The 17,010-nt window shown below is 40.6% G+C and overlaps 2 protein-coding genes and 1 non-coding gene across 11 annotated transcripts in view; 2 read left to right on the forward strand and 1 right to left on the reverse strand.

Annotated features, from left to right (window-relative positions):
- Window positions 1–8,891, reverse strand: part of lrba (LPS-responsive vesicle trafficking, beach and anchor containing) — a 180,614-nt gene extending 171,723 nt beyond the window's left edge. For all 9 annotated transcript variants that reach the window (XM_086157382.1, XM_086157387.1, XM_086157386.1 and 6 more), the window contains exon 1: window positions 8,017–8,891. In XM_086157382.1, the coding sequence (XP_086013508.1) occupies window positions 8,017–8,202 (186 nt within the window). In that variant the 5' untranslated portion in view covers window positions 8,203–8,891. The remainder of the gene's footprint in view (window positions 1–8,016) is intronic.
- A 4,255-nt stretch (window positions 8,892–13,146) lies between these two features.
- Window positions 13,147–16,967, forward strand: rps3a (ribosomal protein S3A). The gene is made up of 6 exons (XM_086157398.1): window positions 13,147–13,238; window positions 13,876–13,979; window positions 14,636–14,823; window positions 15,759–15,967; window positions 16,430–16,539; window positions 16,799–16,967. The coding sequence occupies exons 1-6, from the start codon at window positions 13,177–13,179 to the stop codon at window positions 16,924–16,926; spliced, it is 801 nt and encodes a 266-aa protein (XP_086013524.1). The 5' UTR covers window positions 13,147–13,176; the 3' UTR covers window positions 16,927–16,967.
- LOC147228985 (small nucleolar RNA SNORD73) lies at window positions 16,582–16,650 on the forward strand. The gene has a single exon (XR_015106995.1). It is a non-coding gene; the product is annotated as a small nucleolar RNA SNORD73 (small nucleolar RNA).
- Window positions 16,968–17,010: the final 43 nt, after the last annotated feature.

Raw genomic sequence — 17,010 nt, forward strand, 5'->3', positions numbered from 1 at the left:
TTTAACCATGCAATAATTGCCTGTAAAGTGAAACAGATTTTGGAATTCAAAAGTCAATGCCAGTGGTCTTTTTTTTGTACTGATTGGCCAGATATGTCACCTTGAAAAAAAAATTAAAAATCATCCAATAATAAATAAATGGCCAAAAAATCATGCAAACCTGTAATTGCCTGATAGCTTCTACAATTATGTTGCAATAGACATATATTGATTTGCTATTCTGTTTATCTAAACCGCTAGTACTACAACATTTTTTGTAAAAGAGCAATGGTTTATCTAATATTAAAAAATATATTGAAAAAATGTCAATGGCAAGTAACATTAGCATATCATTACAGCGCCGGGAGACAAGAAGATCACAGAGCAGGGCATTTATGTGTTTTTTATTCAACCAACAGGTTTGCTATAGCAATGGCTGCTCCGGTTAGTGGGAGGGCCACGTCCGTGTGGCCATCAGACTGTGGGAATACTAGGGTTCACATTTCCACAGCCCATTACCCCCGAGGTCACCAGTTTTCAGGTCCAGAGATTGTATCATGTTTATTTACAAAATAACAGTGACCTTCACACATGCGGTGCAAGGTGAGCTCTAGCCATATCTAGAGGTATGCTGGAGAATGTGTTATTTACACTCGGAGGTTCAGTATCAGTTGCAGGTCTACAGGCTTAATGAATACACCAGACCAGACTCTGTGCAAGCAGGTGGAGCATCTCACTGCTCTTGAACCAGCTTTTTGACAGTACAAACATTGTCGGGGATACTTAAAACTGGAAAGCTGCGACTGGTCTTTGACCACTGCCACACTGATTTGACTTGGAAATGTAAGAGTACAAAAGTTAAATGGGGTTTGAGGCCAAAACAAAAAGATAATTTCACCGCTGAGCGGGACACGGGTGGCTAGTGGGAAATGATCTCTACAGCAGATGAAAATAGGAGAAAAAAAATTAAAGATATGGAGAAGTGAGCAACCTGCTTATTTACAACAACGAGAAAGTGCTATTTTAGTGCTTCACTCATCTAAAAACACTAAAAATAAACCCAAAGAACATTTCGTCATCCTGTCCAATGACAGACATGAAGCACAAAAATACCGTTCTGGTCTTTCTGGAGTGCCAGCGTTTGAGATGTGCTCAGTGGAGCTTTGAAGCGTATTTTTACTCATTCACAACCAAGATGACCCAAAAGTCAAACATGTTTTTGTTTTTTGAACAAATGGCTCCAATTTCATTAATGTCCAGAATAAATATACGTCAACAAATAGAAGAGAGCGATTTTCATTACTCATGATTCTGTTAGCATGTCTGTCTGTAAGTGAATAACGTTTTTGTTCCCAGTTTTTCTTAACATGCAGCATTTTGTTAAAAGGCCTCTGTGTGCTACCACTGTTGATATAGGAAACAGCAGGTGGGGCCAACCAATAGATTTGCAAAGTTTTCTATAAACTGGCAGTATCAGGACAAACTAATGAATTCATCCCAACTAAGCGTAACCATGTCTGAAAGCAAGCAAACTTGAGGTCAAAAAGCCAAAGAATTTTAATGGTATCTGCCACATTTCTAACCCCAGAGGAAATAATAAATGTGAACGATACAGCTGAACTTTTTTTTTCTGCCGTTCAGCAATAACTAACCGTGGCACAACCAGATAACTCTACAATCACAAGCAAACAAAATAGAAATTGAAAATAATGCCAAATGTACTACAATGTATTAAAACTAAGGGAACTGATTGGGTTTTTAAGATCTTTATTGGTGCATAACTGTTGAATTAGAGTCAATAAATCACACGCACATAATTTCCGAGGTTCTCAATAACCTCAGAATGTGTTGCGCACGACACTGGAGACTCAGTTGACACAAATATCTTTCAAACATCCTGAGGCCATTTGCATGTTTGTCAGCACACAGCAGGCGATGAGCCACGGTAAGTATATTATCTGATCAGCTGGGGGGTTAAATTGAGTCTTTTTATATAGGTTAAGACATTCAACATTACACGGCAGCCATTTAGAGACGGTTACAACCGAATAAACATTGACTTGTGAAAACCTAGGTGTGCACATCCCCCCAGTGTTCAGTTCAGCGCTGAAACAGTAAGTGGTCCCGCAAATCTAGTAAGTGTTTTGCAATTTTTAAAATGGGACACCGGCGAAGAGAGCAACCCTCACACGCCGACTCTGAGACCCAATCGTTAGCCAAATCCGCTTTTACGATTCCAAGTCTATACAAGACTCCGGCCAAGTGTAAGGGCCACAGAAATGCCCGTTTTTGCTGAGGGGAAATCAAAAGTCACTGAGCACCGAAGGATTTGCCGAAAACAAATCACGCACAAACTACTACAAGGAGTCGAGTCATGTTTAAACATCGACCCTCGAGTGTTCTATTTTCAGCTGTAGTGGAGGGAGAAAGGTGCAAACTGTGGAAGCATGATGTGACAGATAACAGAAGCAAAGAGCGTATCTGATAATAAGGCTCTTTGTTACAGCCGGGGTGGGTGAAGCCTGAATGGAGAGGGACCAAGAGTCGCCCGCGCTCCCTTGTCACTTGTGTTAAATTGTGCTCACGAGGGTCCTGTGTGTTAAATGCGTTCCTGCCTTCATCATACACACAGAGGCGGGGCAATGAATTCATTTTCTATTTATATCACTCTGTGTGTTCAGTGCAGGTTCGAAGAATAGCATTTGTTACAAGAAAGGATCTTTCGCATTCACGGGAGAAGTTTGATACCGATACGAGAAACAATACATTGACAAAGTGATAAGGCTCAGACACATGCTGCAAAAATGAAACCTAATAATAAAAAAAAAAATGTGATGCCACATTTTTCATGTTAGTCCCAGCATAGTGTAACTTTTTTTTTTTAATCTGACTTTTCTCATTGCAGTTTCTTGTTACAGTGGAAACTACATGCAGACAGATACATGAAATATTAAAAGACCTGAAATGTAAGACATATAATTTTGCATTTGGATTTTTTTTTTCCCAAAACCTATCCAGCCAAACCTTCAGCTATCTACAAATCAGGTTGGACTCCATTTTACGTGTCATTTGTACAAATGGGATTTTAACTATCAGCCATAAAATGCAGCTCTTTTCCACTAGGTAAATGGTTGAGCTACTTTGACCACCAAAACGCTTCCCCAGAGTGCACTGAGAACAGGTCCAACTAGGTGTATGCGTAAAACTCAACACTGAATGTTTTTGGTGGTTGTTGTTTCATCATCCAAAATTTTTACCTTGCTTGCCTTTTGTCTCGGATCTTATGTTCTGCAATAACCATTAAAATGAGATGTATATCTTAAGGAAATGCTTTTTAATTTGTGCAGGGAATAAAACGGACAACCAAGTGAACAGATCTGGTTCCCCTGCTGGCCACAAAGCCTGTTCCCAACTCCATGACCTCGCATTCAGGTAATGCAAAAGTTGCATTCCACACCGCTAACTCCCCATCTCCAGTGTCACCTAACAGCAGAGCCAAGAGCCCCGCTCCAGGCCAGCTGTCCATCACGGTCAATAGTTTGTACAGTTCTGGAGGTTTCCCACACCAGGGAGTACAAGGCTACATAGGACCAAATACAGTAAGCAACATATGTGTCAGCATATGTGCAGCGACCACTAATTTGCTGGAATGGGATTCAAAATGGAGTGCGGAATAAATCTAATTTTGAAAAAAAAAAAAAAAAAAAATGTGGGGGGTTCTTGTCAGTTATATTGAGCTTACCAGCCAGCTGCTAGCAACCTGAGGGCATACCTTAAGACAGGCTCAGAGTATAGCAGGAGCCCAGATGTCCTGAGGAACTCCATCCATCCGGTCACATCGGGATTCCTATTTTAAACCACCTTCCTCACTAACAGCAGCATGGCCACTGTCTACAAACATATTTCGTCTACAGAATATTAGGCCTATCAGTTTACTTGACAGGACTGGCAACAAATGTGTGTAGTATAAAAAAAATGTAAAAATTCATGTTCATGCTATTTAATTTTATTATCATTTAGAGGTAATGACATTTTAAAATGTTTGGGCATAGTGATCAGACTCTCATGTTACCATTTCATGGATAATGCCTTTACTCAGATTTCTTTTCTCTCTTGATTTGCAGTGAAAATTATATTTGGCTGATAAAAGAGAGTGAAACTTACTATCTTTATTATTCCAAAACTGAATGTTATCATCCTTTTTATAATGTATTTAGGACAGTCTCATGAACTGAAGTTGAAAGGTTTGAAACAATAAGCTTTCACTTTCATTTGTCACACTGCTAACATACAACACGGCCGTCGACTTAAAAAGACATCAGAGTAGGCGTATAATTTACTTAGCGGTGTTCTACACAGTCTGTTGACAATGAACGCCACTCTCAGCACACAGTTTTGGTTTGCCAGGCCAAGAACTCCATGACAATAACAAAAAAACAAACATTTTTTGGCCAAGAGGCGGGCAGCATAGCCTCATATAGCCTCACAGTATTGCACGTGGCCTGAGAGATGACATCAGCAACTAACTGATGAAGATAGTCAAATATTTACTCAGCCCAAGAGATCCAAATTCTTTTCTCAAGAGTTGGCAGACAAAAAATGGGGCTGAAACCCCAACGATCTTTGGACTTTACAGATAGTCTAACAGCGTACTACAAAGCGCTTGTTGACTTGTTGATGCTGTCTTTCTTCCCTCCCAATTATTTTGTGAAAAAAAACATAAGTTTGTGAGATGTAGTGCACTTGCAGCAGTCAAATGTTTTATCTCCCCCAATACAGTTTGACTGGTCGCACAACCAAACAAAACAATGAGTTAACGGTGAAAGGAAGCTGTGTGGCTCTGAAGTAGGGCAATGCCTCTCACTGGAATTAGGAGTAGCCTTTTCACATTTATAATTAGTTCTTACAATTTAGAGTACTAATTTAGACAGATTTTTTTTTCCTGCTACTTTCAAAGCCAAAATTATTTTCTGTTTAAACAATATGTGGTGTGCATTTTATTTGGAGGAACTAAGATTACAATATGTGGAGAAATTATTTTAGTCAAAGAGGTCTCCTGTATCTGTTGTGTTGCAGAGATACCCACTGAAAGTTGTTAGCACTGCTGTGTCCAGTCAACAATGAGTATGTAGGGCTGCCAGAGGCAAACACAGCACGTTTACTGACCTTGGTTGTTCTATTCAAAATGGCTCTTGAACATTTGAAATAAAAGACTAATAAAATGAAATTTAAAAAGAAAAATAAACAAATAAAAATCAAGACAAAAATAGATTATTTTTTTTTCTGAGCATGCCTTTGAGGCTGGGGAAAATCCATCATGCAACCAGACATAGAATGTGTAAGCTCTACAAAGAAAAAGCAACAATGCTAACCCTCGCTCCGCTATGCTGTCCACTATGCACCATAAGGTATTACTGGGATTGCATTGATCAATACAAGGGTTTTCCCATCTATCAAATGTGAATGTGTTTTGACAACAATATCACATTCACATTCACCAATTTTGATACACTGTTAACGGGAACCATAATGGTATCACTACTCAAACACTCAGGAGGGATCAGCTCGGAATTTTTACTCAAAGACACGCAGGCAAATTTCCAGTTCCAGTGAGCGGTTGTCCTGCAGTGAGTGGATGGGCCGTCATCATCTGAGCCAAGACCAGAATGTGAGGAAGTATTGATAACATAATGTATTGTGACACTTCCTTGTGTGATACATCAGATACTCTGGAACCAGATATTGACATTCCCATTAAAGCTGCTGGTGTCAGAAATGGATTCTCCCACTTTCTTCTTTGGAGCAGAGGCAGTTATTTGTAAACATCGTGGACTGCTATTGTTTCTATAGAACTATATTAAATAAAGAAATTATTTATATGATCGATGTAACAGTTACGGGTTGTTTGCAAAGTGGCTCTTGATATTGCAGATTTGCTATCATGTGGAAACATTATTGTCATGAGGTGCATCATAATCATACTGTATCATGAGTGTCTAAGATCTGCTTCTTTCTCAGCTGGCTCCCTGGAATATGCACGGTTTCCATAGCTTGAACTGCTAAGAATGAGTGGATTTCTGGCAAATTCTTAAAGCCGTCCCCTTAAAAAAGATGTTAGAAGAGGCTGGTGTGCACCTGTTACTGTCCTTATGTTTGATCTCAGTGCATTAAAATAATTATTACTTGAACAAAGAGACTTAACAAGCAAACTCACAATTGAAGTGGGGTGTCTTAACTTGAACTCAAAAAAAAAAAAAAAACTGTGGGTCACAAAAAGGGGATACTGATGGGTTCCAATTACCCAACTTTACTTTACCTTCTGTCTGACTGTGAGGGCAAACACTGAGAGTGCAATTTTAAATATACGGTACATAGCTTAAAAAGAATCCTTTTATCAACCAGCAAAACCCATAGGTAAATCACGATCGCTACTATTATTCAAGCACTAATCTCTATAATAATAAGACAGTGATGCAGCGTATGACACATTTGGTGAGAGGCTCGACTGGCATACTATGAATGCCCACAATGTGGCCTCTGTGGTAAATCACCCAACTGGATCAACTGGAGGGTGGACAGAGGACACGGAGGACATGAGAGACGTGTGGAAGGTGGGAAGCATAATCAAATGCATGGTGCCATTTAAGCCCTGAGATAATACAGACCGATCGTTTTGAGGCAGGAACAAAGGCCGAGTTGATTTCTGCAAAATCATGCATGACTGTGTGTCCTGCCAAATTCCACACAAGTTTATGGACATGTTTCCACGTCCATAGACAAATATATACATCTTGTACTTTGCCTTGGAAATGGAATAAAATGCATTATTCTGATATATTTCTTTTATATTTGACCCACAAAGATAGTCTGAACCATAATGGATTTGTGGAGCAGACACCCTTATTCGTGAGTAAAAACAAATGAACATGTACTATTTATACATTAAGAATGTGAGTCTTAAGACCAAAACATGAGTAATGCTTGTGCAAAATGTCACAATTCATGTTTTTTGATGAAACACGCATCTGTCTTGACCAATATTTCTGTAGCATTTACATTTTGCCATAGTCATGCTAATTACACCACATGTCATTCTTTGTAACAACCAGACGATTTCACTCTAACTACTGCATATCAGACAGACTGAAACTGTGGTTGAGAATTTAAATCAAATCTAGTACCCTAGATTCAAAGGAATACATGTTCAACGTCCCCATTTTTAAGATGCGGTCACAAACTGTTTCCTAGATTTCAATTAACAGTGTATCACTAAAGATGCCTGAGAAAAGATCAGAGGAATTCAGAGAGTGCGGTGCATCTCTGGCTGCAGCTAAGACGGTCCAGAGATTTGCCCGCTGATTTGTGCTTGCAGCGTCTCTCCACTACAACTGCTGGCTTCCTGTGTGGGGGTTGGTGAGGATAAAACTTTGCCACAAACTGACATGGAGGGTAAGCGTTCCTTTAAACAAAACTAATCTACTGTGCTCCTGGTGACAAAGCAGTTTTGCAGGTTCTGCTTTTCACCCTTCCTCCCATCTCACCGGGCGAGCTTTCAGCGGAGCCTGCTCTCCTTCACGCTAATGTAGCTTTCATTCATTCATTCATTCACACGCTGCAAAGTCATTTTAAGACCAGCCGAGGGAAAGTCAAACGTTACCAACAGGTGGTAATAAAGTGCAAGCTGTGTCGTGACTGACTTGTTGCAAAAAAAAATTAAAAAAAAAAGAGTATTTGTTTTTGAAGTCTAAGAATGCCACACTCAGTAAATATTGGTAAACATGACCCCTAAAGAGGTCAATAAAATGGGGGTCTTGTTTAGTGGCTCATCACAGGAGCAACGGCATGTTATTTTGTGAATTAACTGAACGAGAAATATTACCCACAGAGATTATTTTTTTTTAGGTCTGGTTTGTCTATTTTTTACCTAGTCAAACATGATGTCAGACTTCTCCAAGTGTTGGGATGGCACAGTAAATAGTACCACTGACCACTGCACTGTATCCCAGGCCTGTTCCTGAGCCTTCATAATCAGCTTACCAGGTTGAACACGGTCTCCACGATGTCTCGGTTGGAAACTTCCCCAACTTCCACCAGGCCGGTGAGCACGGCGAATTTCATCCTGATCCCCCGGATGGGCACCCCGGGGTTGATGGCCACGGAGGCGCCCGGCCGGCCGTCCTTTCCATCCCCCGGCGGCGCGGCGGCTGACTCCTCGCTAGCCATTGCTACGGAAGGACGGGACGCGGTGCGTTCACAGGTAGGGCACCTGTTCACCTCCGCCGGTGACAGAGCAGCCGATGTCGACGGGGAGGGAAAGAAGGAGGTCGAAGGGGGTTTATCTCCCCTTTAGCTGAGTTGCTGACACTCCAAAAACACGAACCTTGTCCTCCCCATCCAAAACGGCTTGTCGAATAAAACCTGGAAAGTCCGGGAAGAAGAGTTTCGCGGTCGTTTGTCAGCGCGACAGCTCGGAAATGTCACCTCTCCCGTGAGCGGCTCCTCTCCCTCCCCGCGGTTCGTAACTTGACACCCAGGCAGAAAGAGGCGGACGAGGGGGAGGTGGCGGTGGGGATTAATGCCGTTAAAAGCCGCGGGGAAGAGCTGCCGGGGAGCCGAGGGGTGGAAAGCAGCCTCCGACCGGCTAGCTCGCTCCGAAAGGGGATACGGAGACTTTGGAATTCCCCCCCGCCGAGCGCTGGAAGTTGCTATTGTCACCGAGTCCAAGACACTTGACAGGTAGGGCGCTCGGCGGACGCGTAAACTCACTAACTGGAAGGGGTGGGAGGGCAAGTCCGTCGGCAGCTCCGGTGGGAGTCCAGGCTGGACGGAGGTCCGCTCGGGTCCTCCCCGGGAAAACTCGACAGACTTGCTCAACTGTCACCGCGAACCCAGCTGCGCCGCATTCTCTTCCTGATTTTTTTTTTTAGCCCGGTAGCATTCAGACCGTCACCGCCATGACAGTGGAGCACTCGTGGTTGGAGCATGCGCAGTGAGGCGACCCGCTCCGCCGCGGCTCGGAGGCAGGTGTGTCGCTCAGGTGGTTTCGGGGGGTTCGGACGCGTCGAGGAAGGGCGTCTTTTTTTTTTTTTTTTTTTTTTTTTTTTTTATTAAAAGCAAATATTTCCCTTAGGAGCGTCAAAATTCATTGCAGCGTTCATGCAGCGTTTTTTATCATATTTATTTATTTATTTTTTCCTCTCTGCTGACGACCACCCTGAATACCAAACTCCAGATCTGGGCATTTTAAGGCTACATCCAGCCCGTTTTCTTTTTTTTTTAATCTCTTTTAATATTTGAAGTATATTTAGTCAATATTGAATTTAGAAACTCCTTATTTTTGACTTCTTCTTTGAATTTGTACGGATGACTGCATACAAAATAATGTCGGTACATTTTTTGTTGAAATAAAATGCCAAAAAATGGAAATATTTCAATTGCAATTTTTTATTTTGTTCAGTTTCCCTGATACCTAGTTGGTCGGTGTATAAAAATCAAATAATAAATGTAGGCTGCCAGCCAAATTAATTGCCTACCCCTGCTAAAGACAATCACTCACACGCCAACCCTCGAAACACTGGACTCCACAATTTTTCACTTTATGCACAACACTTTTATTTACGTTGTTGCTGATACCATCCATTTTTGTATTGCTATCACCTACTGTTATCTGTTTTTATTCTGCTGTGCACATACTGTATTTGTATTCCATGTCTAGCCGAGAGTCCCTACAATATTTCATTATGCTTGCATGATGGCAATTAAAACTCGAGTGTACTGTGCGTGAAGGAATCGGTCAACTTGTGCTTTTCACCTCCACTTAAATAGAGAAACAAGTGCATAGATCACTCTGCACCATGGCGCTACGTTTGTGTGGGATACATACAACTTTTTCTTCTTTATTTGAAAATACTACACAAATAGTAAAGGAGACCATTTCAGTTCATTTGGATACAAAACAATCTACATTATTGTGCCTGCTTCAACCGGCGCAGTTTGAACGTTAAGGTTCTGGGTTTCCAAAAAAAGTAGCTGGAATACAATAAAACACTTCAATGTTCAAGAAGACTTTTAAAAAAAGGGCACAGGCAGTCATACACTCAAATACAAAATTAAACAATCGATACATGATTCAACAATCAGAGAATGTGTGAAGTGATTTACTTTTCCTTTTAATTGTATATTTGTTGGCTAATAAGATATTTCCCAGGAAGGTGTTTGCAGCCATTCAAGTAGTTTTCTTCTGTTTCCATGTCATTTTTACAGCAGTTTTGGACCTGTACATTTTTGCGATATATGGGGTCTCTAACATTTGTTCTTCAGTGTTACACTGCGTTTCTGCCAGTGTGCACTGGGGGGTACAGTGAGCTAATTATGAATTACCGGTCACAATGTGTGCCTCTTAATTGGCCCAATATATATATTTTTGCGCGTGTGTCTGTTTAAAAGGTCGAGACAACTATTTGGATAATCACATTTTTTGCAAAAATGTTAATGATTGCTAAAGTATTGGTAGTAGCATTAAAAAAATCATTTATTGTATTACACTTAAGTAATTGTATAAGTTCTCCAATTTTTTTTCCTTGCCTAAGAAAATATTGCAATATGCTGGTAATAAGTGATTTCATTTTGTTATGTTATTTTATGTCAGGCTAATATTAAGATCACAAAACCAAAACCAATCAAATTAGGGTTATTTTCGTTCATAAACTAAATGGTATATAGATAGTCATATAGATGTCACACAACTCCATAATCTCTTTTCTGACACTTCCAAAGAAGTTTACAGGAAAGCAGGAAAAATATTAAAGGTAAATGCATTTTACTGTGATGTGCATTGCACATACCTGTGACGCACTCAGAATAATAGTTGCTTTGCTGTTAAAGGTCTGATTAAAAAAAAAAAGTGGATGGGGGCAGATTTTTTAATAATATGACATCCAGATTAGCTGAGCCTCCAGCAACACCATTATTAATAGCATATATTACCAACCAAATTGCATGAAGAAAAAAACAGTGTATTGACTTGAGAACGTTATGAAACAATGTACCGTAATGCCTCATCCTGATGTGGATGTGACGTGTGTAGATTTATTAAGTATACTGAAGGTGAATGTCTAAACGGTATTACTGTATTTTCATATAACAATCTGACAGTTGGCATTGTTTACTATACTATATTTTTTTCAATGTTGTATTATTAAAAATGTCTATTTTTACCCAATCGTCTATTGTATTTTATTGTATTGTAATAAGGCTTACATCATTAATAAAAAGATAATTGCAAATGTATGCAAATTCATCAACAAAAGACCCCAAAGACAGTGTTGTTTGTTTTTTTTTCATTCTCACACATAAAATCCTATAACAAGTATCAGAAGCTATTTTTGCACATTACCACGTTCAAGGTACTATTTCAGTACACAGAATCTTTGTATCTGGAGTAAAGGGAAATACTTTCAAGGCACTATTTCAGCACCCAGAATCTCTTGTTTGTGGAGCAAGGGGGGGGAATGATTTGCAAACTCAGGAGGTCAGTTTTGCATAGAAGTAGAGGTCATATGAATATCTATTCCAAGAACCCTGTCCCTCAGCAATAACCAGTTGCAGAAACTGCATATATTATGTTAGATAGCAAAATCTGGACATCTACAGGAAATAATTTGGAAAAAGTCACCGTTCAAATAGTGCTTCTATACATACAGAAAAGCACAGCAATACAGAACAACTGAGAAAGCTTAATTTGTCAAATGAACAAGTAACAAGAATAAAAATATTTTTACACATATTCCCAAGCTTTAACATCTACCATCTATACCCCGTCTTTTTGAAAATATAGTTTATGTGTTGAATACAGGAAAGGGGAGCTGTATTTAGTGCACAGCGTCACGGTGGTAAGACGTCTGCCTCCCAAGGCAACAGAAATCAAACATTAAAGCAGAGTGACAGCTCTCCTTTGCTTGCCTTTTCAAATCACAACCAATAATCATGACATTTGAAATGTCTACATATATCTGCGAAGATGTGTGATCGCGGTTACGTCTATGTCACTCACTGAATAAAGTCAAATTCAAATCTAACCTGGTAACAATACACAGCACATTGTAAATCAGATAATCTGCAATTTCATTTTTGCCCTGTGTCTTTTCATACCATAAATGTCATATTTGCTCAGCTGGATGGCTGAGTGTTGTTGCCACAGAGGCAGCTGGCGTCACTGTTTCTGACCTCCCAGTAAAGTGTAGCAGAGCCCTCGGGGATAAGGGGAGTCATGGAAGTTAGCAGCACCACCCATGAGACGTGGGCCTTTTCTCTAATGTAATGACCTGAAATGAACAGACCCATTCCTTACAGCCAAAACCCTTTCTTTAGGATGGGTCTGACATTGCATTTTTAAGACTTTTGTTGTGATCTTAAACCTTTGCAGTTTTAGACACAAACACAGGGACGCTTATGTTTCAAATAAACAAATAAATTGGTCCAATGACAGCACACAGTGCACATAATATATGACATCTCAATTTCGACAGCATAAAGCCGTTATGATGATAGCAGCTTTGTTTAATCAAACTTCAAAGACTACACAACAACCTGTCATACATGTGTTTGACTCAGATATGACAGTTTGTTGACCGCATGAATTGTGTAGAAGAGTAAATACCATCTATAATAAAGTGGGATCATTCAAATTGTAATGCAATAATTTTCCAGATCAATAAATACCTAAATATGAACTGTAATCAGTAACAAAAACTTTTTGCTTCAGCACGAAGGATCGGCTTTTAACAATCTCAGCCGATTCAAGTTTTATGCATTAGATTAGATTAAACATATCATTACACATGTACAAAGCAGCAAAGTACAGTTTGGTATCTAACCAGAGCTGCAATAAACAGAAAGTGCAGTATACACAGTGTATAAAATACATACAGAATTAAATGTTCTCCCTGACATTCCCTGTATATAATTTCGAGCAACAGTTAAATATAAATAACTACCATAAATATTGTTTATGAAGCACATACTGCATTGGCTTTCTTTAAGGCCCTTTTATTGCGATGTGTTTTTATTCTGGCTACCACCAGAGAGCGTCACAGAAATGAGCAGGGACTCGCGAGATGTAGCAAATCTCACGTTCTCGCTCTCTTTAATTCTCGCGCGATTTCCTAGTTTCCTCCTCTTTCACTCCCTGTAGCCAACATGGCAGTCGGCAAGAATAAGAGGCTGACCAAAGGCGGCAAGAAAGGTGCCAAAAAGAAGATGTAAGTAGACAATTTGCACACCGGAGGAGAGGAGACGCAATGGTGTTCACATTATTTTGCGTTGCGCGTAGAAAAGATGAAGGATGAAACCGATTCGAAGCGGATGTTTCAGGGCCAAAGCTGAGCCCTTCACCGACGTCCGTGGCGGTGTTGAATGGACTGCTAGCCAATCCGGTTTACATGAAGCCGCAAGACCGCATATGGTCCTAATTCAGTTAACTTTTAAATTTTCTATATCACGTAGGCTGTCTAAAGTGGAAAGAATTCATAAATTCGACCAGTGTTAACTAGGTAACCGCTGGTTACTTATTTTGCTAACTGCTATCAATCGTTAGCATCTTATTAGCCGAGCTTACCAATCTGCATGGCATGCTGGAGCGATGTTTGACTTTACAACACCCCACAAAGTCAGATGAACGTTAATACCAGTAATTTAAATGTATTTATCGACACTTTCGAGTCCCCAGTGACTGGACAGCACAGCCAATTATTCAACCAGTAGAGTAAGCTAAGTCAATGCTGCGTCGTTGCGTGCTCACCCGGCTAGCTAGCAACAAGCTCTGATCTCCTCATTTCCCCAAGTTTGCACAGTCCACATTGTGCAAGACTGTAAGCTAACTCTTGGACTCCCCTGCAGTGTAGACCCGTTCTCCAAGAAGGACTGGTACGATGTTAAGGCGCCGGCTATGTTCAACATCCGCAATCTTGGCAAAACCTTGGTCACCAGGACTCAGGGAACCAGTAAGTACACTCATCCGATGTACCGTGATTGTAGAAGCTTCATCCCAGCTCTCATATGATAACCTTAGAGAAGATAAACAATGTCTTCTGGATGAATGTAGACCAGGGAACGAGGTTCCAGTTTAAGATGGGGTCATAGGATAAGAGGTGCATGAAAATTCCTGTTAAGTCTGTTTTTCTGAAGCAAATGAGTGCCTCAGATGCTGAACACTGTGTTATATGTACAGTAAGGTAATTGGTTACCTGTACAATGAAATACATAGTTTGTCATCGACATAGAAGACAGGTGGTTGGCACTACTATACATGATCGTAGTAACAGGCTTACTTTAACTCTACTCCTGGGGTTCAGTATCAGCCCACAGTTCTCCCTAAACACTTGTCTGTGACACCTCAATGATCATGGTGACGGAAGCTTGTCAATAGTGCATGCTGCTATTTAACTACCCTGGCATTTGCCTGTCAAACTCATAAAATTAAAAGTGAGAAGTAGACTTGGTGTTGTGACAGTGCATTTTCAGGTGTGGTCTTCAAGCAGTCACAGATTGAGATTATGCTACTTAAGGTGTCTTGACATCACCTGTCTCCCAAAGTGGTGTCCAGACTGCCTCAGAAGTGACTTTTGCTCTAACCCCGTGTGTTTGTTGGCCTATCCAGGAATTGCCTCAGACGGTCTTAAGGGCCGTGTGTTTGAGGTAAGCCTCGCTGACCTGCAAAACGATGAGGTGGCCTTCCGCAAGTTCAAGCTCATCACTGAGGACGTTCAGGGCAAGAACTGCCTCACCAACTTTCATGGCATGGACCTGACACGTGACAAGATGTGCTCAATGGTCAAGAAGTGGCAGGTATGAAAATTGGTTTCTTATTTATTCATTGAATCCTTCTGTGGCTCATGGATAAATCTGCCTATAGGACTTGAGTCAGCAAGTGGTCTAAGTAATGTTATAGATAACCTCCAGGTTCTAAATGACTAATAAGATTTCTAGGGTTTACAGTTGCGACCATTTGCTGTATTTCATTATTCCATTAGGCCCCATCAAAGTCCAGAATTTCTCCTGAATGGAAATTAAATTTGACAATCAGCTGTTGTGCTACATGAGATGAGAACACCTTGCCTTGGTATTGATCCTACACAATTTGGCGAAGTTGCCATCCAAAGAGATCAACACAGGAACGACACCCGAAACTGTAAATGAACCTGAGCTGGGTGCTTCCGTTGAGCCTTTGATTTCATTTCTTCCTTTTCCTTTTGAGTGCCTCCAAATATTTGTCCTCTTAAATATTGAACCCTTGCGTGTGGAATTTCTGGATGTAATTCTTGCTTGACTAGATTGAGCAGTGTTTATGTTTAGTCTACAGTATTAAAATTACCATGGTCAGGATTACAAATTATTTGAGATAGTCAATAACTTTCGATTGAGATTAACTGGCTCAACTTTTTTTTTGTCTTGTACCTACCCGTGTCCTAAAAGTACATAAGGTTACACGGGCTCTGAGTAAAGTTTGTAAAAATATGAATATGTTGACCCGCAAAAGTACAACTTGACATAGGCATTTATACTTCTACAAGTGACAAGACATTCACATATTGTCACCTGTATAAGCATGAATGTTTTTAAAAGAAATATAAAACTAGTGTCTTTGGGGGTTACTTTCTGACCAGTTGGATCAACAAAACGCTTTTGCATCAGCAGCCTGGCACACCTGTCAGGATGATATATATAGTTGGAGCATTCAACTTTGTGCGGTCTGAAAAGGAGTTGTGCTTCTTCTTCCTTAGACCATGATCGAAGCCCATGTGGATGTGAAGACCACCGACGGCTACCTGCTGCGTCTGTTCTGCGTGGGGTTCACAAAAAAGCGGACCAACCAGATCAGAAAGACCTCTTATGCCCAGCACCAGCAGGTTCGCCAGATCCGCAAGAAGATGATGGAGATCATGACTCGTGAAGTTCAGACCAATGACCTGAAAGAGGTCGTCAACAAGCTGTAAGTTTTGCATATGATAAATAATTACGTTTACGTTCCGAATGTTCAAGTACAATAAGGCAGGTATACGTAGAAAATGACAGAATAAAAATTGTGTGTAAATGTTTTGACTGTTTAGAGCAGAAATGTATGTAGGGGTCTCATACAAGTCAGATTAAATGTATTATGCTGTAGGTAACTTGTGGCAGGTTATCAAGCACCAAATAATTCTATGAGGTGCAGAACTTAAGCACACTAATCCCTTTTTTTTAACTATTGTATAGTTAACAGTTCCATCATAAAATGGTCACATATTTGAAGTATAGCTTGAATAGTCCGCTCAAGTTAGGTTAGGTGGCCTGGGTGAGGTTGTGCGAAAATGCAAGCAACTCCAAAATTCAACCTGTAAAATGATTGTATATTTTCTGCATTGGTTAACAGTTGAACAGGCCATAATTAAATCTGTGTCGTGTTCTTTTCCAGGATCCCCGACAGCGTTGGCAAGGACATTGAGAAGGCTTGTCAGTCCATCTACCCTCTACATGATGTCTTTGTCCGCAAGGTCAAAATGCTTAAGAAGCCCAAGTTTGAGTGTAAGTGATTGCCCGCATCAACTGACTGAACGTGTTAATGGGAACGCATGATGACAAACTGTTTCGGTCCCAAATGATCACCTGATTATTCCATTGAGATCAGCTGATGTTCCCCATCTTTTCTTGTTTTCTAAATAAGTCCACTTAGATGTTACAGCTCTGTAGTGGCTACTTATTCTGATCAATAAGAGATGCTAAGAATTGTAACTCAACATTATTTTCCCATTTAACCATGAAAATGGCACTGCTTGCTTTGCAGTGGGCAAACTGATGGAGCTCCATGGAGAGGGCGGTGCTGGCGGCGCTGCTAAGGCAGCCGGTGATGACACTGGAGCCAAGGTGGAGAGGGCAGACGGCTACGAGCCCCCGATCCAGGAGACAGTCTAAACACCCTGACAGATTTAATAAAAAATGTAAATGACCACCAACTACGGTCTTCCTTCATACAAAAATACAGGCTGTACACCATAA

This window comes from Fistularia commersonii, chromosome 12 (genome assembly GCF_037954325.1).
Source record: "Fistularia commersonii isolate RoL2024-O1a breed Wild chromosome 12, RoL_Fcom_v1.0, whole genome shotgun sequence".
Classification (NCBI taxonomy): Eukaryota; Metazoa; Chordata; class Actinopteri; order Syngnathiformes; family Fistulariidae; genus Fistularia; species Fistularia commersonii.